At 44.3% G+C, this 24,034-nt stretch overlaps 1 protein-coding gene across 5 annotated transcripts in view; it reads left to right on the top strand.

The window, feature by feature from the left end:
• The first annotated feature begins 243 nt into the window (after positions 1–243).
• Positions 244–24,034, top strand: part of ERCC6L2 (ERCC excision repair 6 like 2) — a 59,957-nt gene continuing 36,166 nt past the window's right edge. Inside the window, exons 1-10 of one of the 5 annotated variants that reach the window (XM_080972261.1) lie at positions 244–324; positions 4,446–4,506; positions 4,707–5,131; positions 8,156–8,275; positions 9,377–9,570; positions 12,789–12,950; positions 13,366–13,573; positions 15,452–15,592; positions 20,417–20,530; positions 21,506–21,625. In XM_080972261.1, the coding sequence (XP_080828387.1) occupies positions 4,488–4,506; positions 4,707–5,131; positions 8,156–8,275; positions 9,377–9,570; positions 12,789–12,950; positions 13,366–13,573; positions 15,452–15,592; positions 20,417–20,530; positions 21,506–21,625 (1,503 nt within the window). In that variant the 5' untranslated portion in view covers positions 244–324; positions 4,446–4,487. The other 4 variants (XM_080972260.1, XM_080972259.1, XM_080972262.1 and 1 more) reach the window with 4 other exon arrangements.

The raw sequence follows: 24,034 nt of genomic DNA, 5'->3' as shown, positions 1-24,034 counted from the left end.
CTGCTCCTCTCCTTGGCTTGGGCAGGCTTCTTCTGCTCAGCCCCACCGTCGTGCCCTGTGGGAATTCTCCTCCTTCGGCGCCGACAAGCGAGGGTGAGACAAGGAAGGGGAAATGGCGCTCGAATAACAACCATGAACTCTGAGGCCGGGCGGGCGGCTCTGTACTGTTAAGTCTAGGGCGATTTCATGCTGAGAGGAGATGCTCTGTGGAGACCCGGACCCCGCGAGACCACGGCTGGGTCTCGCGAGAGCTTGCTTCTCGCTTCGAAATAGGGGAGCTTCGAAACCCCGGAAGTGGCAGAAGCTGCGGCGGCTTCTCGGCACGTGAGTTCGGGGCTTTTACCTCGCGCGGGGGAACTTCCTTCTCCCCAGCCCGGAAGTCGGTGCCCTTTAATTCTAATTATTCCTGCCCATATCTTAATGCTAAGACAATGAACAGGGCTGACTACTGCAGTCGACACCAAGATAATACCAACAATTACCTGAAACATTGTTTGCAGGTAATGTCACCTGTAAATAAACAATAAACGTCCATTGAAAATGGCAAAAGTAGATTCTTTCCCAGATAGGTTTAGGCTTCTGAGCCCTGCCCATGTTTCCTAAGGAGATTTAACAAACTGAAGGACGTCGTCCTCTTTCTGTGCTCCTCCCGAAGGAAACATGCAGATGGGGACAGGTAAGTTTCTACAGAGAATTTTTTGTATTAGTGGGACTGGGGCGGGTAGGAGCTAGGTACGTGCAAATAGACTAGTTATTGTCTCACCTTTATACCTTTAAGCCGCTTACATACCATCTTCTCTTGTATATCGTTTACACTACAAAGTTATGCCTTAACTATGCTTTCTCAGCCTATTTTTTAATTTAATTTTTCTTGTTAATTCGGTACAGTTCTGTTACAGTAGATTTTGACAGCTTAATGACTAAAGGTATTTAGCAATGAAACGCCGGTTTACCGGAACAAAGTTGGAACACGGAACCACTGGTATATCACAAGTGGACTCTTTATTTACTGTGTTTGCTATTGTTCAAGATAAAACTGATTTGGGAAAGAAGCTCCTTTTGCCGTTTTTATGGATGCTTACTATTTGCTTACAGATAGTTGCCTTGGTGATATTATCTTGTGCATCTTAATGCTGGCTTAGAAGAAGGGTCTCCTGTGTTGCCTTCGTGTGTGTTCTTGGGCTTAGGCTGCTCTAACCTGATGTCAGGGCTGCTGGGGAAATCTGTGGCCCTCCAGAGGTTGCTGCATTTCAGTTGCATTTTCAGCATGGTCAGGGGTGTTGTAAGCGCAGGCCCTTACCCTTCTTTCATGCCATATTCATAGACATAGCTAGGATTTATGTTTGGGGGAGGGGTTGGATAAGGTTACCAGATTTTTTTCAGTGAATCTGGGGACACTTTTCAACTTCAGTAGGAATGATAGGATTTTGTATGGGGACTGATTTGTAAATCCGGGGACTGTCCCCGGGAAATGGGGGCATCGGGTAACCTTAGGTTAGGACACCCACCTGTTATCCTCCTCTGTCTGCTCTGTCTATCAGATTCAGAAGTCAAAAAATAAATACCAGGGAGTACCTTTCCCACAGTTAATGAGTATATTTTGCAAAATTACAAAGAACACGCCTTTTCTCATCTCATTTTCTTTTTCATTTTTTTCTTGGATTTGCTGAAATGCTTCTCAGCATTTCCTTCTCCAATTCCTCCTTTCCCCCAAATGTGGTTTTTGTGTGCGCACTCAGTAAGCATTACCCATGAAGACGCTCCCCTGCCATCATACCCTTAGCCAGGTTTTTACTCTCCGCAATGTACCGAATGACTGTTCTAGGGTACAAGGGGAGCATGGCTGAGCAAGAGAGATGAGCAGAACCTTTTCTGTGATAGGATAAAAGATTTCTGCCTCTTTTACTAGCTCTACTATGTCCAGCTCTTTCAACTGCTCTTTGCTGAGTTTCTTCTCCTTCCACATGTTGTACCATAGTCCATCACTCAGTCGGGTTGCCAGTTGCATCGCTAGAATGCGCCACAACGTCATCCAAGTGACTTCAACAAGCATTTCAGTTTCAAATATTATGATTATTTCTACTTTTAGTTAAGTATTTTTATTTATTTACCGTATTTTTCGCTCTATAACACGCACCCGACCATAACACGCATGTAGTTTTTAGAGGAGGAAAATCCGTAGGCATGCCACCCATAGGCATTCCCTCCATAACACGCACAGACATTTCCCCTTACTTTTTAGGAGGAAAAAAGTGAGTGTTATGGTGCAAAAAATACGGTACTTGATGGAGGGGGGCAGCTGCCTCCTCCTGCCCCCTGGCTACGCCCATGGCCCTGTTGGTTCAGAACAGATAAAAGAAAGCACTTCTTCACACAGCGCATAGGTAAACTTTGGAACGTGCTTCCACAGGACGCAGTGATGGCCACCAGCTTGGATAGCATCAAAAGACGAATAGATAAGCTCATGGAGGCTATTGGTGGCTACTAGCCATGATGACTATGCTAATGCTGCTGAATGCCAGTTGCTGGAAACCACAGGAGACAAGAGTGGTCTTGTGCTCGGGTCCTGCCTGAGAGTTTTTTACAGGCATCTGGTTGGCCACTGTGAGAACAGGATGCTGTTAGCTTGATCCAGCAGACTCTTCTTACGTTCTTACATTTACTGTCCAGAGGATGTGGTTAATGAGCGGCCTATAAATACCAATAAACAAATAATAGTCTTCAGCTTCTACTCTCTTTCCTGCCACCTGCTGCTTGCTGATACAGTGGTACCTCGGGTTACAGACGCTTCAGGTTACAGACGCTTCAGGTTACAGACTCCGCTAACCCATAAATATTACCTCAGGTTAAGAACTTTGCTCCAGGATGAGAACAAAAATCGTGCTCCAGCGGTGCAGCGGCAGGGGGAGGCCCCATTAGCTAAAGTGGTGTTTCAGGTTAAGAACAGTTTTAGGTTAAGAACGGACCTCCGGAACGAATTAAGTACTTAACCTGAGGTACCACTGTAATTGAGTCAGTTTAGTCACACACTAGCTCCTTTCTCAAGAGATGTTTAGGCTGCAGCTCACTGCACGCTTACCTGGGCCAAAGTCCCTTCTCAGGGCATCAAACTGTCAGCATTTTATACTGATTTCCTGCAGACTGGTATTTCACGAAGAATCCCACTTCAGCTATGCTTGTCACCTTTTTAAAAAATTAATTATAATGATAATTGAGGGGGAGACTTTCTGTCCTAAGTTCAGAGCACTTACTCCCTTTCATAGGGGTGTAGGAGAAGAAGGGCTGGTCTCTTAGCTTGATATGATGCCTCACCTGAGATCTCCTAAAGCATGGATGACTAATCCGAATCCCTCCAGAAGATGCTCGACTACAACTGTTGATTGCGTGTCAAGACCCCGCAGCCACCCCCTCGTTGGGAAATAACACACACAAGGACACAGATATTAGGTTTATGTTATTGGGCAAATTTGGCCACAACTTTATTGAATTACAGAATGTGAGCGGTATTGGCTTAGGCATTGATTGGACCTGGCTATATCTGACTCCTGCCCGATGCGCAGGAAGTCCGGTAAGGGTAAACCACCGAATGGAGGAGTCCTGTCGATGCAGACCAACTCGAGCTCCCCCTGATGTTCCCGTCGGGGTCGTGTCATGGCCCTAGCCCCTGACACAGGCTTCAGACAAGAACAGCCCGGATTCCTTTAACGGAATACCCTTAAGCTTGGAGGGGCAGGTGATGGTCACACCTCCCCTCCCCCCCCCACAAGGTCAAACAATGCCTAACTGCAACCCTAACGAAGTTGTGACGATTGCTACGAGGTAGGCGAAAACCAAATGGCCAGTGCCAATTTGCCAAGTGGAAAAATTCCTACCAGGCCCCTCAACGGCGACCAACCACTGTCCATAGCAAGGCCAGTGCCTAAAACCTGCAAAATAGGGAGGGAGGACGGGTAATTGAGGAAGCGAGCCAAAGAGGAAGCCCTCCGGCTCGTGCCTCTGCTTAAACGGACCCGGCCATGCCCCCCCCGGCCAGCGGATTGGCCAGCTGGGCTCTGACGTGGCTGGGATCCTCCGGGCAATGGGGGACAAAGTCCCCCGCCCCCGGTGGGGAGTGGGTGGCCACATGGTCCACCGCAACTCCTCCCCACTGGGAAGTGGAGCAGATCTGCTGGCCATACTGGCTGGGGCTGATGGCAGCTGGAACCCAACAACATCTTGAGGGACATAGTTTCCCCCTCCCCTAAAGTGAAAAGTACAGTTAGCTCAATGTGGTGCTTTTTTTTTCAGCATGGAGATGTCATTATTTGGGACACTATGTCATGATAGCATTTTTTTCGGGTGTTCCTTTATGGAGGTTAATCATACGTTCGAAATGTCGGTTGATGATACTTGCCTCTTATCTTGTTAATACTAATTTTTTGCTTATGCTTGTTTCTTCCTTTCAGTTTTATAGGTATATGGGGATCCATGCTTATCTATAACTAAGAATGTGTGATGATTTGGCAGGTGGGTGATTTATCTGTTACCTTGAAGAGAACATTGCTAGGATGTGTCTTGATTTTTGCGGGACTAATTTGAAACAGTTTGCATCCCAACTTTATGTGGGTTTATTCAGAAAAAAATAATGAATAGAATTTAATTAAGTACACTCCACTGAATTTCATTCAGGTTGAAACCCTATTTTTGTTGTATGTGATTTTTAACAGGCAGATGGCATGTTGGAGATAAATGCCTTGCTCCTTTTCCTGAAAATGAGAAGCTTTGTGAAGCCACAATAACATCCTTGGAAACAGATGAAAATGGGAATTCTTTTGCAGTTGTATCTTTTAGGGGCTCTCAAGGAAAGAAAATACTGGTAGCAAAACTCTGTAGCATCAAAACCAGTAAATATGCCCAGAAGAACTTAATATTTGATGACGAAGATTTGGAGAAGCCTCATTTCCCTGGCAGAAGATTTCCCTCATCTGCAGTTGACTATGAGCTGTCTAAGGATGGAGATCGGATCCCATACACAATTAATCGATACCTACGTGATTATCAAAGAAAAGGGGCCCTGTTTTTATATGGACACGCTGTTTGTGGTAACGGGTGCATTCTTGGAGATGACATGGGCCTTGGGAAAACTGTACAGGTATCTTACCTCCTTTCTGCTATTCTAAGGACAAAAATGTGTTGATGTCTGGAGCAGAGTAAAGAATTGGCTGGATTTTGCGAGGGTCTCTCATGTTCATGATGATTTGTGCTCGTGATGATATTGGGCACTCACAAATTCTGTTGAGTTGCCAGTCATTTGAAAACTTAGAACCATTCCTGCTTTTAATGGTTCTAAGTTTTCGCTAGGGGCTGCCATCTCTGTTTGCTCCGCTCATCAAGCCCACTTACCCCTTTGTCAACTCCCCCTCCTTCATACCTGGCCAACCCTTTACACCTGACCCTTAGCATCTCAGCTATGTCTTTGCCTATCCACCCCCCTTTGGTGAAATTCAACATTGTGTTTAGTCTGCGCCAAGTATTGCAGCTTGTCAGGTGGAACGATCACCCTTTCCTCTCCAGAGGGGGAGGACAGGGGCGAAAAACCCATTGTGTGAACTTGTGAGGACAACTAAATTTCTCCTGCCCCTTAATTTGTTCTGCTTCTTAGTATTGTGTTTGTCTGTAGCTGCTTTGATAATATTTATACCTGTGGGTTAAACCACAGAGCCTAGGACTTGCCGATCAGAAGGTCGGCAGTTTGAATCCCCGCGACGGGGTGAGCTCCCGTTGCTCGGTCCCTGCTCCTGCCAACCTAGCAGTTTGAAAGCATGTCAAAGTGCAAGTAGATAAGTAGGTACCACTCCAGCGGGAAGGTAAACGGCGTTTCCGTGCACTGCTCTGGTTCGCCAGAAGCGGCTTAGTCATGCTGGCCACATGACCCGGAAGCTGTACACCGGCTCCCTTGGCCAATCAAGTGAGATGAGCGCCGCAACCCCAGAGTCAGTCACGACTGGACCTGGTCCCTTTACCTTTACCTTTATACCTGGGTTTTATAATTAAATAATTAACAAAATGAAACTTAGTAAGCCACAGCCACGTTTCTCTCCCCCCCCCGCCCAGTTTTTCTCTCCTCAGTTGTGAGGCCTTTAGATGTTTCAGGTGTTTAAGAAAGACCTCTAGAAAGAATTAAGCTAATTAATTAATGAGAAAGTTGGGAGTCCATTCTTCTGTCCTGACCATGATATTTGATAAACCTGGAAGGCAAACAGATGGTGAGACTGGAGTGAGGTCTTTAATTTTCCAGAATTGTCACAAAGTGGGAAATAACTTAAGACAGTGATCATGAGTATACAGTCTCTATGCTTCCTTTTAAAAACAAGGCTGATTTCCTCTTGCTTTTTTTATATTGCCTGTTGGGGAATTTTATTACACTCTTTCCCAGACACTGGTATATACCACTGATTGCAAAATGACAGTATGTGAGGAAAGATAGACTGTAAAAATGCTTTCTTGTCAGCGTGGGGAAGGAAGCCTGCAACATTATTTTCTCAGAATGGCAATTCATTCTTTCACTCCAAGGAAGAAATAGCACTCTGCTGTGTGAGACATCTAGGGATTAAACTCCAGACTGGTTTTATTCTACAGCTTCTTTCCATAATTTACCACTTTCTCAAAAAAAAGTTTCCATGCATGGCTTGTCACCTATTTTGTGTGTCATTATACTTGATAATAGCAGTGGTTCATGATGAGAACCAGGAATCCAATTAGAAACATCTTTTTCACAACAGTTTGAATTTCATTGTAAGCTGGAAGTGGATATGTGGATGAATATTTTCTTTTCTTTTTAAAAGTATTTTTCATGGAATTTTATCCACATTACCCAAATAAAATAAAACTTCATGGGACAAATGCATAAAAACCAAGCAGAATCCAAACCGAGGCTGGCATGGGATATTACATTTATAAGAAGAAATGATAAAGCTGGTAAATGGATGGATATTTTAAACTTGCCTGTTTTTTTCCATCCTGGTTACCTAGCTGAACAGTAAAATTCTGGTTTAAGCAGGACTACTTTGTGAATGTGATTAAAGTAATCTATTGACTTTTAATGCTACAACAAGCTAAGGGCATCATTGCATGTAACGAAATTAGTGAAATCAAAGCAAGTGCTGCAAATTGTCTTATACGGGTCATTTTCTGTGCCTACATGGATCTCTTTATAGCAAGGGTGGGGAATCTGTGGCACTTATCTATTTTTGGGTTCCAGCTCCTATCCACCCCAGCCAGTGTGGCCAAGGGTCAAGGATGATAGGTGTTGCAAACCACCATCTGGAGGGCTGCTGTTTGCTACCCTTTATTTATATGCTGCCCATTCCATCTTGGGACTTGCATTAGAACTGGACTTCTGGTGGCTCCAGATGCCCTGGCTCTGATTCTGCCCAGGAAGAATGAGTCTTGTGTATCAATAAAAGAAGTGAGATATTCCCAGCAGAAGAGGTTGGACTCTCTGTTATACTTGCCAGCACAAATTACTTGCATTTGTTGTCAGGAGGACTCACCTTTCTGCAACCTGCACATTTTAAGAAGGGCTAGTTGGCACATGTTTCCTCATCTTGAGAGCTTGGAGACTCTGTGACAGATGAAGAGTGTTTTGGGTCCCTTCCCTTGCTTAGCTGTGGGATGCTGTACAGTGGTACCCCGGGTTAGCTAATGGGGCCTCCTGCTACCACCGCGCCGCCGAAGCACGATTTCTGTTCTTATCCTGAAGCAAAGTTCTTAACCTGAAGCACTATTTCTGGGTTAGCGGAGTCTGTAACCTGAAGCGTATGTAACCTGAAGCGTATATAACCTGAGGTACCACTGTATTTAGTTGCAGCAGTGGGGCTGGCTGAGGTTCTGTTGAGATTCCTTGTCTTTGGAGTCCTGAGGCAGTGTATCTATATGAGTTCTGAGAAAACAAGTCTTAGCAAACTGTCTTTCCCATTTGTTGTGAATTTTAACTGCTTGTTTGTGGAAAAGGCTGTTTCACCAGTTGAACCATCATCAAATTCCTACTTGTTTCCACAGTTCTTTCGCTATGCGAACAGAGCTATGTAGTCTTCCGCTGTGCATCAGAGATTTGTTCGGAGTGCAATTTGGTTATTATTTTCTCTTAAACACTTCAACTTGCGTTTCTTTCTAGGTTATTTCCTTTCTGGCTGCAGTGCTGCACAAAAAAGGGACACGTGCAGATATTGAAAATAACATGCCTGAATTTTTGCGAAGAACTATGAAAAAAGACATGCCATCTGTTCCAAAGAAAGTAAGCTTAGGGGCATCTTGAAGATACAACAGTACAAACCATTTTTAAATGGAGATATTCTTTATGTATGTGAGGTTCTATGGACCACAATTACACAGCGTGACCCCCGCAATATATTATAGAATATGGTGGTGGTTGTTGGTAGCATGGAGAACTCTGATCCATAGGCTTCTTCATCTCCTATGATAATTGAAGGACCATTTGCTGACCCTTCCAGTAGCTTGGAGAATAATTGCGCTTGCCTGGTAAACATTTTTTGTGACCCCAATAAAGCCTAAGCAGTCTCAACAGGCTTCAGATAATTTAAGTGGGCTCTTGGTTCCTAACAAGCAGTTGAAGGGGGATATGTTTCACTTCCCCATTAATTTACAGGGCAATTCTTCCACCTTCTTGCCTCTGTACTTCTCACCCCTAGTTGGGCTGGCCTTCATCATGACACTTCTAGGTTCTGCTTCCTGGCCTACCTTTTGTTCCTACCTCTTTCTTAGTCAGCTGTGTTAAAATCCCTAGGTGCCTGGATAACAGGGCGCAGACAGATCTTCCTTCCCTGCTTTGAGAGGGTGACTTTCCAAGGTTGATATAAATTAAAAGCAGTTTTGAGGATTCCACCTCCATCACCACAAAGAGTCCTCTCTCAAACTTTGCTTGTCACCAAATTTTGGCTAGGAGCCAACTGACACTCTTTGACGGTCGATTCTCTTGCCATCTGTTCTTCCCCTCGTCTTGGGGATTTTCCAGGTTTGCTGCAAGTAGGCATGCTTAAAACTTGCATATTCCTGAGCAAAAATGGGGAGAGGGGTGTTCCGTCAACGGGCACACCTCCGTATGGGCTGCTTTAGGCCTCAAGGGATTCAAGTTACATAAGCTTGCCATAGAAACAAGATGGTGGCTACATTGAAAGAAACTCTTCTGGCTGGGTCTTAATGAGCTTGAAGGACCTTTTTTTTTTCTGGGTTTCTCTCACTGTGCTGTGCCCAGCAGCTGAAAAGTATAGGATAGCATAGGAATATTAACAGTGTGGGGGTTTTGTACTCATACGCAGCTGTATGTATTCAGCACCTTGTATCTGGTTCAGAAACCACATCACATTCTTCTTTCCAGCCTTTCCTGATTGTGGCACCCCTTTCTGTCCTGTATAATTGGAAAGATGAACTGGATACCTGGGGCTATTTCAAGGTGATAGTTCTGCATGGCAATAGAAAGGACTACGAAATGAGTCGAATCAAGCAGGGGAAATGTGAAGTCGCACTAACAACATATGAAACCCTTCGCCTTTGTTTGGATGACCTTAACAGGTAACACAATTCTAAAAATTACCTCTACTGCAGACAATGAGTGTGGGGTTGTTGTTGTTGTTGTTTTATATCCTGCAGGTACTCTTGCAAACCCAGGACACCAAATGCCTGAAACCTTTGGGAGAAATACGAGAAAATGCATTGAGCATATATATTGTGGCTGTAATCCTATGCACACAAGTTGTCACTGATTCCATTGCAAACTGTGGGACTTAATTTTCAATTAAACATGCATAGGAGAATGAAAATGTCTTCAACTGCATTGCAGAAATATATGCGCAAAGGGGAAACGGTCAAATTTTTGCTTGGAGTGGAGAAATACTTCTCTAGTGTTTTTTAATTGCAACGAGTGACATTTGATGAAGTCTGGGGCAGGGAACATTTTGGCAATCACCAGTCAGTGGGAGGGTGTAGAGGAAAGGGCTGTAGCCAAAAACACCACTCTCACTCTAGGCAAGCTTCAGTAATGCAACAGAACCGTGATATTTCTGAAATGTGAAACATTTAGCACTTTTATTAAATGCTAGCCCTATTTCTTCATGTTATTGTGAAAACTTTATTAGACTGAGCACCAGCCCTAACTTCTCCCCTAAAGTATGAAATGGATTCTTGCTGGATGGCAAATAATGTATTGTACTTGGTTTAATCTCCCGACCATCAGTTCTAAGTCATTCCAAATTGGTGCAATCAAATGTTATCTAGCTGTACCTGTAGCTGTTAAGTTATGGCTGTTATGGACTTCTTTGGATAATTACAAAATCCCAGCTGAAAGTTATATTCGGTTTCTCTCCCTGTCTCCCTTCAAAGATATACCCTTTCTCCCTAATACAGAAATCAGTTCTTTTCTCTTGCTGTTTGTAAGGAGTGTCAAGAATTTTTCTGTAGGTACAAATAAGCAGGAAAGTCTGGTCACAGTCAGTTGGCACAACCCAGTCAGATGGGTGGCAAGCAAGCAAATAAATTATCTATCATCTATATCCATCTATCTATCTATCTATCTATCTATCATCTATCTATCTATCTATCCCCAGGGAAAGACAAGCCAGGTCTCTCTGATCAAGCCAGGTACCAAATGGGCCCTGCTGGCTGAGTTAAGACCATATTAGGTGTTTTGCAAGCTTGCAAATACTATACTGCACTTGGCACCAGTTCCCTGAGGCATGGACAATGCTGACTTAAAATAATAATAATAATAATAATAATAATAATAATAATAATAATAATAAAAAAAAAGAAAAATAAATTTTATTTATATCCCGCCCTCCCCAGCCGAAGCTGGGCTCAGGGCGGCTAACAACAATCAAATAATCCAACATTCTAAAAACATTTCATTATAAAAATTAATTAAAATCAAATTGATGGCAATCGTTAAGCAAAATTCAGTGCACATTGCCAGAGGAGGGAGTCAGGCTGCGCCCTGACCAAAGGCCTGCTGGAACAGCTCTGTCTTGCAGGCCCTGCGGAAAGATGTCAGGTCCCGCAGGGCCCTAGTCTCTTGTGACAGAGCGTTCCACCAGATTGGAGCCGTAGCCGAGAAAGCCCTGGCTCTAGTTGAGGCCAGCCTAACCTCTCTGTGGCCTGGGACCTTCAGGATGTTTTTATTTGCAGACCGTAAGTTCCTCTGTGGGACATACCAGGAGAGGGGGTCCCGTAGGTACGAGGGTCCTAGGCCGTATAAGGCTTTAAAGGTTAAAACCAGCACCTTAAACCTTATCCTGTACTCCACCGGGAGCCAGTGCAGCTGGTATAGTACCAGATGAATGTGATCTCGCAGTGAAGACCCCATAAGGAGTATTGCCGCGGCATTCTGCACCCGCTGGAGTTTCTGGGTCAGTCTCAAGGGCAGCCCCACGTAGAGCGAGTTACAATAATCCAGTCTGGAGGTGACCGTCGTGTGGATCACAGTGGCTAGGTCAGGGCGAGAGAGATAAGGAGCCAACTGCTTAGCTTGGCGGAGATGAAAAAATGCCGCCTTTGTTATAGCTGTAACCTGTGCCTCCATAGGGAGGGAGGTATCGAAGATTACACCCAAACTCTTAACGGACGGTGCTGGCACTAATTGCAAGAGATGGGAGTTGCCCCCTCAATCCCATATCGTCCCATCCCAGCCAGAGGACCTCTGTCTTCGAAGGATTTAACTTCAACCTGCTCCCACGTAACCATCCAGCCGCAGCTTCCATACATCTGGTCAGTGTGTCTGGGGCCGAGTCAGGATGGCCATCCATCAACTGATAGAGTTGGGTGTCATCGGCATACTGATGGCAACCCAGCCCAAAACTCCAGACAAGCTGGGCGAGGGGGCGCATAAAGATGTTAAAAAGCATCGGGGAGAGTATCGCACCCTGAGGCACTCCACACACCAAGGAGTGGCGCGATGACAATTCCCCCCCCAAGCGCCACCCTCTGTCCCTGACCAGAGAGAAACGAGCGCAGCCATTGAAGGACTGTGCCCTGGATCCCCACGTCGGCAAGGCGGTGGTCCAGGAGTTCGTGATCGACGATGTCGAAGGCTGCTGACAGGTCTAGAAGAATCAGCAGCCCCGACCCGCCTCGATCCAACTGCCTGCGGAGATCATCTGTTAGGGCGACCAAAGCCGTCTCGGTCCCATGACCAGTTCTTGTCCAGTTCTGTCAGTACTGACATCTGTGCTAGAGGGGATGTTAATGGGTGCTTCTCTCTGAGAAAACCAAGCAAGCTATGTCCACAAGCCAAGGAGGCTCAGGGGAGAGGTTGACTCCCATGAGTGGAATGGTCTGTATTTTCCCCTTATCTGTTTCTTCTTCAAGCTTGTATGAGGGGCTGGGTTTGGGGGTCGTCATCATCATCCATATAATTTATTACCACCAAATTTCTGAGGGTGGTGGAACAGCCAAGCACCAGAGGGGGTTTGTAGGGAAAGTGATGGGCTTTCAGGTATTTGGGGCTTGAGCCATGACAAAGATGTAATATGGAGCATAGATGGGAGGGAGTGCATTGAACCTTTAAAAAAAAACAAAAAACTTTTCAGCTACATTTTTTAAAAAACTTGCTGTATTTTTAAACCCCCCCCCCTTTTTTGTTTTGATACTCTGTACTCTCATTCTCCCAGAACCATGGAAAGTTCAGTCTTGAGTGTCATTGTTTTGCATAATATGGGAAACCTCATTGTCAATAGCTTATGAAATAATATATTTGGAGGATTTAGGGAGACTCTCATAATTTCTGGTTGTTTTCCCAGCATAGAGTGGTCTGCTGTCATTGTAGATGAAGTGCATAGAATCAAGAATCCGAAATCGCAAATAACCCAGACCATGAAGGCTCTAAAGTGCAAGGTTCGATTGGGACTTACTGGGACGATTCTGCAGAACAACATGAAGGAACTTTGGTGTGTCATGGACTGGTAAGCACAAGAAAAGTGAACCTTGCAAGTATAGGTTAAATGCTCATTCACTGTTGATGCCATTTTATTATTTATCTACATGCACAGATAGTGTTTTTTGCACAGTGTTTTAGGTATGGCACAACCAGTATTATAAATGCTCTAATATTACATTTCAGTCCATGTGGTGACATGGATATCACTCTTAGGGGTACATTCTCGGGTACCTAGAAAATGAACATATTTAAAAATATGCATGGGAATTTAGTTAGCCAGCAGCTGGAACACAACAGCAGACAGAGAATCTGGATCTTTGGTTGTAGAATCCTGCTGGATATGTGAGTGCTGGAGTGACACACAAGAAATCACAGCAGATGGAAGAAAGAGGTCACAACAAGAATGAAAATATGTCTACTGATTTTTTCCTGTCTCTTAGGGCTGTACCGGGACTTTTGGGTAATGAAGCGCGCTTCAAGAAGGAATTTTCTGATCCAGTAGAACATGGTCAGAGGCACACTGCAACCAAAAGAGAACTAGCAACAGGTCGAAAAGCAATGCAGAGGCTAGCTCAGAAAATATCTCGCTACTTCTTAAGGCGTACAAAAGCTCTTATAAATGATCAGTTGCCCAAGAAGGAGGACAGAGTAAGAGTGATGAACTACAATAAATTTGTCTATAGCTTTTCAATGTGGATTTAATGAAATTTGGCGCTGTGGTGTAAACCACTGAGCCTTGGGCTTGCCGATCAGAAGGTTTGACTCCCCACAACGGGGTGAGCTCCCGTTGCTCGGTCCCAGCTCCTGCCAACCTAGCAGTTCGAAAGCGCGTCAAAAAGTGCAAGTAGATAAATAGGTACCGCTCCGGCGGGAAGGTAAACGGCGGTTCCGTGCGCTGCTCTGGTTTTGCCAGAAGCGGCTTGGTCATGCTGGCCGCATGACCTGGAAAAAACTGCCTGTGGACAAATGTTGGCTCCCTCAGCCAGTAAAGCAAGATGAGCGCCACAACCCCAGAGTCATTCACGACTGGACTTAACTATCAGGGGCCCTTTACCTTTACCTTACCTTGTAGACATCTGGGGTGAGTGGGAGATCCACTCACATGCGCAACTGTGTTTGTGCACTGGACTGGGGCTGTGAGGTGCAGTTATGGGAAATCCATTTGCTGTTAGCAGTGCTCTGCAAATACGTAGGCATGAATGGGTCTGGAGAAGGACTGAATCGTCTCCTTGATTGCTAAAATGTTTTTTTTCTAGTAATTTTAGTATTGTGAGCCAGTGTAAGGAAAGGATTAAATACTGCTGTTAAGCAATATTGTTTTTGTCATTTGCAATTTTGCACAATATGGGACTTTCCGCAGACAAATGATTTTTCGCATCTAGCCTTTCATATTTTGTCCAGAATTTGTAATTACAAGCCCAAATAACTCCCATAGCTCAGTCTGCAAGCTTAATGTCTTCAGTTCCCATGCAAAAATTTGTTAATGGACCGGAGTTCATTTAAAAGACTAGCGAGATGCTTTTTGCTCTCATACTTCCTTTTCTTCTGATAAATTCATGTAAAAACCTAATTGAATTGTTAAATGGAAAAAGACTGCCTGGGCTTGGCATCACCATCGTGAAAGAGTACATGCATTTCACTTGTCTTGCCTTGTACGTTGAGCACAAGAGTACATTTTAGAGGATACACAATCACACATACTTTTAATAAAGATGCACATTTGTCTACTGCTTTTCCTTCCTTATTTATACCTACCTTTTAGCCAAAGCCTGTAATAATACAGTCTAAACTGGGCTTTCTAAAGAGAAGATTAACAGCAATGCCACTCGGTTGCCTTTAATCTTGCAGCTTTCATTTCATTTCATTCTCTTGATAATGTGAGTATATGTTCAAGATACTTTTGGATTATTATAGCACAGCATGGTGCTGCTGCTTTGTGGGTGGCCTAAATTCAGGAGTGATCCTGGGATTTCTGCATCCTGCTGGTTGAGACCAAAAGATGTCATGGAGATGCCACCCATGGTCTTTGAGAGGAAGGATAAAGTTTGTCATCCCACTGTACAGAGCCCCTCCCTCCTACATCAGCAATTCAGAATGTCAATGGATATCTAAAGAGCTGGCTGTTTCCCTTTATCCCCTTTGTCTGCGTTAGTGTTCTGCAATAGTATGTGCCAGGAAATGGCAAAATAGATCTTTTAAGAGGTTCGAAATCTTTGTAGCCTTACATTGATGCATTTTGAGTCCTTTCCTCTCCTGCACATACTGGTTGCAGATTGAGAAGGATTGCCACAATTTAACTTTCATATTTGTGACAGATTGTGTCATTTAAATCTAAGATATTAGCCAACGACACCCCCCCCCCTTTTATATGGTGTTAAAGTTTGCAACATTGCAACAACAATGAAACATCGCATTGATGTTTGATCGTGCCTGTCATGATCATTATCTACTTGCAATTGTTCATAATAGCTTAACATTTTTATTTGTGGTGTTTTCTTCCCCCCGTTTTGCATTTTATCCTGCCAGATGGTTTATTGTTCTCTGACAGAGTTCCAGAGAGCTGTGTATAAGACTGTGCTAGAGACAGAGGATGTGCAGTTGGTGCTGCGAGCAGGGGAGCCGTGCAGCTGCAACAGCGGTCGCAAAAGGAAATATTGCTGCTACAAAGTAAGATGTTTGGACATGCTTGATTGTATTGCCAAGTTCCCTTCTGCAATGTGCATCTGGTGCACTCTGCTTCCATGCTGACTTTTAACTCATGGATCTGAAAGTGAGGCACAGACGATGGATACAACGTGGCATAAAACTCGCTTACTCATCCCTCTGGCAGTCTAGGTTTTTGGATTCCCAGTACAGTGGTACCTCTGGTTGTGAACGGGATCCGTTCCGGAGCCCCGTTCACAACCCGAGCAGAATGCAACACGTGTCTGCGCGTGCATGGGTCGTGATCTGCTGCTTCTGCGCATGCACGTGACGTCATTTTGAGCATCTGCGCATGCGTGAGCGGTGAAACCCAGAAGTAACCCATTCTGTTACTTCCAGGTCGCCGCGGAACGCAACCTGAAAATGCTCAACCTGAAGCATATTTAACCCGAGGTATGACTGTACAGTGGTACCTCGGGTTAAGTACTTAATTCGTTCTGGAGGTCCGTTCTTAACCTGAAACTGTTCTTAACCTGAAGCACCACTTTAGCTAATGGGGCCTCCCGCTACTGCTGTGCCGCCGTTGCACGATTTCTGTTCTCATCATGAAGCAAAGTTCTTAACCTGAAGCACTATTTCTCGGTTAGCGGAGTCTGTAACCTGAAGCGTCTGTAACCTGAAGCGTCTGTAACCCGAGGTACCACTGTACTTTCTTTTACCACTCGCTTTTCTTCTTTGTGTTTGGATTTCATAAGCATTGAGGTTGAGTTACTCAAAAAGTCATCATTAAATAGCCAAAACATGTTGTTGTTGTTAGACTTGTTAGTCTTATGCAGGGGTGGAGGAAGGGGAGTGTGGTGGGTGCAGTTCTCACTGGGTGTCACCACTGGGGGGGGTGTGACAAAATGCCGGGCGGCACTCAACGTGGTGCCTGCAGCGTGCCCGAGCCACGCATCTCTCACGCGGTGGCTTCGGCGTGTGCAGTCTCCACACTGCCCAAATGGTCTGCCCACTGCCTCCCCCCCAGCTGTAGGGCAGCTGAGTAGGAGGAGACAGGCAGATTCCTTGGAGGCCCCGTGGTTTGCCCCACCCCTATGGGCAGCTCGCCCCACGCCTGGGCGCGCCACCCCAGGCACCCATGGGGCGGCTTCCTCCACCGCTGGTCTTAGGTTTGGCATTTAAAGTATTCAGAAACACCCTTTCAGACTTAAGTTTTGATACCACATAAAGTTTTACAGGTTTACATTGGAGCCTTGCTTCTTCAGATGCGAGTGTGGATTGGCTGGCTACAAGTGAATGTCACCATTATTAGTTACACATATAAGGCATAAATGGAACGGTGTGGGAAGCAGCAAGGTGGGGTGTGAGGTAGAGGAACTAGGGGTCATAATGTTCAAAAGCAGTTGCATGTGCTTAAGCTCAAATCAGACATAATGCCAAATTATGGTTTGCTAGCTGAGAATAAGTTTTGTGGGCTCAGGAGCTCTTTCCACTGCTTCTCAACTTCCTGGCTTTCTTAGTCCATAGCTTGCAGACATCCACTTTGACAGAATGTGGTTGGTGCCTCGACCCATGGCTTGAAGTGGGTTTGGAAACCATCGCTTCAAATTCTGGTTTAGAAGGGAGGTACTAATCACCGGTACATGTTAAAAATCATGTTAAAAAGTACATGTTAAAAAGCAGAGACATCACCTTGCCAACAAAGGTCCATATAGTTAAAGCTATGGTTTTCCCAGTAGTGATGTATGGAAGTGAGAGCTGGACCATAAAGAAGGCTGATCGCTGAAGAATTGATGCTTTTGAATTATGGTGCTGGAGGAGACTCTTGAGAGTCCCATGGACTGCAAGAATATCAAACCGATCCATTCTTAAGGAAATCAGCCCTGAGTGCTCACTGGAAGGACAGAGCCTGAAGCTGAGGCTCCAATACTTTGGCCACCTCATGAGAAGAGAAGACTCCCTGGAGAAGACCCTGATGTTGGGAAAGATGGAGGGCACAAGAAGAAGGGGACGACAGAGGACGAGATGGTTGGACAGTGTTCTCGAAGCTACCAGCATGAGTTTGACTAAACTGCAGGAGGCAGTGGAAGACAGGAGTGCCTGGCATGCTCTGGTCCATGGGGTCACGAAGTTTCGGACACGACTAAACGACTAAACAACAACAACAACAACAACAACAACAACAACAATCATTGGTTGCCCATTTAGGTGTCATGGCAAATCTGCTGATAAAAATGAGGGAGGGTGTCTGCTGAGCAGGCTTCCAGTTGAGCAGGCTTCCAGTTGCTGAACCGAGACTTGGTGTTTCAGCCACATTGAGCCTTTGTTTCACGTAGGGTTAAGAGACTAAGCCGTGTAGGTTTTGAAGATTACTCCCACTGCCTGTGGTCTTTTTGCACTAATACAAACATTTCCTTTACACGATTCTCTTTGTGCTATTATAAACCTTTGTGGTGGATGGTTTCTTTGCATTTGTGCTCTCATGACTGGCTTCAGCCAAAACAGCTGACTTAAACATAAAATAAAATAAAGCCCCACAAATAGACAAGGGTTGAAGAATAACATTGTAAAACATTGTTATGTATGCTGTACTTTTTCAGCAGCCTTGGTAAAATAGTAGTAAATAATTGTAGAAAATAATTGATGAAAACACTTCTGGAAAAGAATACCTAGTGAGATCCTTTTTCCTTGAATATTAATTTGTTCACTGAGTGACTTTTTTATGGTGCAAAATCACGTTGGACTGATCTGCTGGCTGATACTTGTTCATATATCTGTACCCTTAAAATATTCCAGTTGATCTGAAGTTATCCATAAAGCAGGCTAGTCGGTTACTTTTTAAAATATGGCAAAATAGAGAAGGTGGGGAGGATAGTGAATGTTTTGTGACATGTTCTTAGAAGTTATATTGCTAAATCATGGTATATGAAAGAATAGCTTTACTATTGCTATTCTCGTGAGATTCATAAAACGCACGGTCTTAATTTTTTGTCATGTTTACCTCAGTGGAACTACCACAGAGTAAATGGTCAGTGAATCATCACCTAAAAATCAGTCAGGCATGGCCGGGAAAGTAGTTATTTGATATAGGTGCTGATGTCATTGCTGGCACACTAAGAAGCTGTTGGGTTATACTTTCTGAGCTGTTTTAGGTTAAATATGTTTTAGATGTATGAGAAACAACACCCTGAATCCTAAGCATACGTAGTTTGGCATTAATTCCCTGGGCTATGTACGCAGGTGGCGCTGTGGTCTAAACCACAGAGCCTAGGAATTGCCGATCAGAAGGTCGGCGGTTCGAATCCCCGCGATGGGGTGAGCTCCCGTTGCTCGGTCCTAGCTCCTGCCAACCTAGCAGTTCGAAAGCACGTCAAAGTGCAAGTAGATACATAGGTACCGCTCCAGCGGGAAGGTAAACGGTGTTTCCGTGCGCTTCTCTGGTTCGCCAGAAGCGGCTTAGTCATGCTGGCCACATGACCCGGAAGCTGTCTGCAGACAAACGCCGGCTCCCTCGGCCTATAGAGTGAGATGAGCGCTCAATCCTAGAGTCGTCCACGACTGGACCTAACGGTCAGGAGTACTTTCCCTTACCTTGAAATCTATATAAGATCATAGCCTAACTTTCCTCTAAAGAAAGCAATGAGTGTTAACAATTGTAATAAATAGGATACAATCCCTCAGGAAAGACTCCAGCATGGAAACGAAACACTGGGGGTGAGGGAACCTTCTCCAGGCCTGCGGCAGCCATGAACCCTAAATTGGTCTTATTTCCAATTTAGGGGAAATTGAGGTTAAAAGGTAAATTCTGCTTGAAGTTGCACCTGCAGCTTTATTTCCTTGCATCTTTATTTGGTATCCAGTTCCGCTGAGATTGGATGACACCAATAAGCAGCAGTGTTAGAATTCCAGGATTATAGTCTGAGAGTCAGAGAGATTTGTGCCACCCTGTGTATCACCCTCTTCCAAGCACTGACAGAGCTACTCAGTTATGGTTGGCAACAGGAATGGCCAACAAGTTGTGGTCATTCCGCTCCTTTGCAATTAATAGGCACACATGCCATATTACTGTGTCTGGCTATAAAGCCAAACCAGGCGATCAGAAACGTAAAGTGCTTAAACATTGTTGTTGTTTAGTCGTTTAGTCGTGTCCGACTCTTCGTGACCCCATGGACCAGAGCACGCCAGGCACTTCTGCCTTCCACTGCCTCCCACAGTTTGGTCAAACTCATGCTGGTAGCTTCGAGAACACTGTCCAACCATCTCATCCTCTGTCGTCCCCTTCTCCTTGTGCCCTCCATCTTTCCCAACATCAGGGTCTTTTCCAGGGAGTCTTCTCATGAGGTGGCCAAAGTATTGGAGCCTCAGCTTCAGGCTCTGTCCTTCCAGTGAGCACTCAGGGCTGATTTCCTTCAGAATGGATTGGTTTGATCTTCTGGCAGTCCATGGGACTCTCAAGGGTCTCCTCCAGCACCATAGGGGTCTTAGATTTTTTTTAAAAGGACACCAACCAACCATCCAGTTTTTGCAACAGGCAAGACCATTTGTATAGAGGTGGGAGGAGGGAGATCTGTGCTATAAGTTTGTAATGTCCGAGAGAAATTATTACTGAGCAGTAAAATGGGAGGCTCTGCACTGTCTGCATTCTTTTCAATGTCATGCATTCAAAAATTCCTGTCAGTTGCATTCAAGGTAGATGCACAAGGTGGTTGAGAGTGGCCTGTACCACTTCCAAGTGCAGGTGGGAACAGTACCATTTTTGAAAATTCTGCCAAAGCTTCCTGCCCGTGAGCTGCCTTGAGCTTCTCTTCCCCTTTCTAAGATGGTTAATTTTTTTATATATTTCTGCAGACAAATGCTCATGGCGAAACAATGAGGGCATTATATTTCAGTTACCTGACGGTCCTTCGTAAGATTGCTAACCACGCTGCACTGTTACAAACGAACCACACGAGCAAACAGCAGGTCAGTCTCCTTGAACCCACAATATTTTGAGGAAGAACTTAATGGCTAAATTACATTGCTTTTCCCATTTTGATGTTCTGTTAATTGTTCATACTGTTGAAAATTGTTTCAGTCATATTCAGCTCCTATTCAGAAAACACAGTACTACCGTATTTTTTGTCCCATAGGACGCTCCTAGTTTTTTGGGGGGGAAATAAAGGAAATTCCTCCCCCCTTTATTGTCCCCCCAAAACCAGGTCGGGAAAACCAAACCAGGTTGGGGAACAGCGGTATGGCGGCGCTGCGCCTCCCCGCTGTCCCCCGAGCTTGTGGGGCTGGCCGATGTCTGCCCGGCGCGCGGGGCGCTCTGCTTCAGGGCGCCTGCGCGCCAGACGGCAGGCTGCTATCCGCAGCCTAGGGAGCCCTGCGGGAACTGATAGCTTCCTGAAGCCTGGAGAGCGAGAGGGATCGGTGCGCACCGACCCCTCTCGCTCTCCAAGCTTCAGCGAAAGCCTGTATTCGCCCCATAGGACGCACACAGATTTCCCCTTCATTTTTGGAGGGGGAAAAGTGCGTCCTATAAGGCGAAAAATACAGTAATTCCTATAGTCAAAATAAAAAAAATCCTTCCAGTAGCACCTTTAAGACCAACTAAGTTAGTTCTTGGTATGAGCTTTCGTGTGCAAGCACACTTCTTCAGATCTGAAGAAGTGTGCTTGCACACGAAAGCTCATACCAAGAACTAACTTAGTTGGTCTTAAAGGTGCTACTGGAAGGATTTTTTTTATTTTGACTATGGCAGACCAACACGGCTACCTATCTGTAACTGGTAATTCCTATAGTTTTTAATTTATTTTTCAACCCTTAAAGTTAGTCGGATCATCTTGCTTCTGTAACTGTTGAAAAAGTGTTTTCGATTTCTTCTTATGCCCAGGATGTTAATTACAGTTTTGCCAGATTTTATCCTCCTTCTGCACAATTTGTGTTTCCTTTCAGGAAGCCTACATCACAAGGGTGTGCAGCCAAGTGTTTTCCAAATTTCCTGATTTTGTGAAGCTTAGCAAAGATGCAGCCTTTGAAACCATTTCTGATCCAAAGTATAGTGGGAAAATGAAGGTAAATATATGAAGAGATTGAAGTATACATTATGTGGCAAAAAATAGTATTAGCTTTCATTTAGCATGCATGGTTTCTTTAAGATAAAGGTCCACTGTTTACATTTCCATTACCGTGTAATTCCATGAAATTTAAAATTTTCTGCATATTTCATTGTTATTCCACTCATGACAAATATGTTGATGCAAATGTATTGCTACCAGTACAAGAAATTGAGTTTCTGTGCAAACAAATGTACCATCGATGTGCATGTTGAAGCTCCTGTAGATCAGGTTGTGTATATATTGAATTTGCCTATTTCCACCCTAACTTCATTGCAGGTAAGATGTCTGGAAAGAAACAGACCAGAAAACACATGGAAAAGAATGAACCTTCCTCTCCATGTAATCAGGCCCCTGGTTTTACAGTCTTCTGCATTTTTATAATCTATACTTTACTACTACAGATGCACTTTAAAAAATGAAAATAGTAAGACACCAGTAAAATAAAGGCTTTAATCAGATATTGTTGCCCTCGGGAGATTGGTTCTAATTTTAAACAGTCTGCCAAGCTGCAGCTAAGAAAAGGTTATGAAAATATTGCAAAGACAGCTTTTAAAATTATATTTTACTTCAAAAGCTCAACTGTTTTAATTCTGGGGTTTTTAACATATAAAAAGGCAGGCATAACCTATATCAATAAACCACTATGGCTGAGAAATTGAGCAAGAGTGAAAGAGCTGGCTGAATAGCTATGGCAGTAATAAGGTGGGGTTTGGGTTTTTATACTTTTTATTGCATCAACTTGTGCAGTTTCCAAAGTATTTCAGCTCTGCCATGCCCCTGCTTTTGTTCATCCACAGAGTATCAAGGATAGCTTGATACAGGAGGCATCTGACACGCTATTATTGGGCACCACTTAGTGAGTGTTTTTTCCTGAAATAAGACTGTTAAAGTGTCCTGCTGATCAGGCCAGTGGCTTGTCTAGTGTGCTGCTCTCACAGTGGCCAATCAGATGCCTATGGGAAGCCCCAGAGCAGGAATTGAGAGCAATATACTCTTCCCATTGGTGATGCCCAACAACCAGTACAGTGGTACCTTGGTTTGCAACCGTTTTGGATTACAACCATTTTGGATTACAACCACGTCAAACCCAGAAGTGTGTGTCCCTTTTTTTGGATTACAAATCAATTTTTTTGGATTACAACCCCCCCCCCTTTTTTTGGAGGCCCCTTGGCGAAAACGCACCTTGGGTTACAACCTGTTTTGGTTTACAACTGGACCTCCGGAACAGATTATGGTTTTAAACCAAGGTACCACTTTATTCAGAAGTAGGCTAGGTTGAGAGGTAATGACTGGCCTAGAGGGCTTTATGCCTGAGTAGGCATTTGAACCCTGGTCTCCCAGGTCTTAGTTCAACAATCTAACCACTACACCACATTGGTTCTCTATTTGTGTCATTCTGGTATCCTTTAGGCTTTGGGCATTCTGGATTCATATAGTTTTCCTTTTCAGTCTTAGCTATTTGTTCCTTGCCTTTCTTCTGATCAGCCCTGTGGAATACTTAAATACCTACCATGCTGTGGAGTCCTCTTAAATTCCAAAATGACATGACATTGGTTTATTTTCTTTAAGCAAAGTGGATTTGTTTTCAGGATACCCATTTGGGAATTAATTATGTGAGCATATTTGTTCTCCTCACTTTCTTCCCTGGTTGTTTTGTAGGTAAACTCATTTTACCCTTTAATTTGACCTCCTTCTTTGTACCTAAGAAAATAAAATTGGAGTCTGAAATGGCAGGAGTTAATTATTGTTTTACCCATTAAAATGATCCAGTTTTGACAATTTCTAATTGAATTGAAAACCAAAGCTCTCCAAATATTTCCAATTCGTGCCTCTTCAATTCACCGTGAAATTGGATGATTGGGCCTTCAGTGTGGGTTATGAACAGTACGATTGCTGCTTTGTATTCAAGATTTTATCTGCCATTATAGAATTAATCAGATAAGTCTCCTCCTGTCATTTGGAATGTTTTGCTTTCAGGAAAATCTGTGCAAATTAAGAGGTTAAGTATTTATCACTGAATCAATAGCATTGTTTAAATATTTATTGCCCATTGGGAATAGGCTACCGACATTGGACAGAAAAATTCCTCTTTTCCCCTTTTGTGTCTTGCTTCTGCGCGGTGCTCTGGAATTACTGCTTGCCAGATGTGGACATGCTCCTTTGGAGAATAACAGTATCACTGTTATACAGAATGCTCTGGATTATTTGCTTCCCTACCAGAAGAGCATTGCGTGTGGGCGGATTATTGGCATTTCAAGGTCTGTGCAAAGTCTGGGAAGCCACGACCTGCTGTAAACAGACCAACAGAGGACACTGGGAGCGGGGAAGGGCATACAGCTGGCTGATTATTATGAGAAGCCAAGTT

The sequence above is a fragment of the Podarcis pityusensis genome, assembly GCF_964106645.2.
Source record: "Podarcis pityusensis genome assembly, chromosome: 11".
NCBI classification, from domain to species: domain Eukaryota; kingdom Metazoa; phylum Chordata; class Lepidosauria; order Squamata; family Lacertidae; genus Podarcis; species Podarcis pityusensis.
Note: the sequence above shows the minus strand (reverse complement) of the source record. Positions and strands in the feature narration are given on the sequence as shown.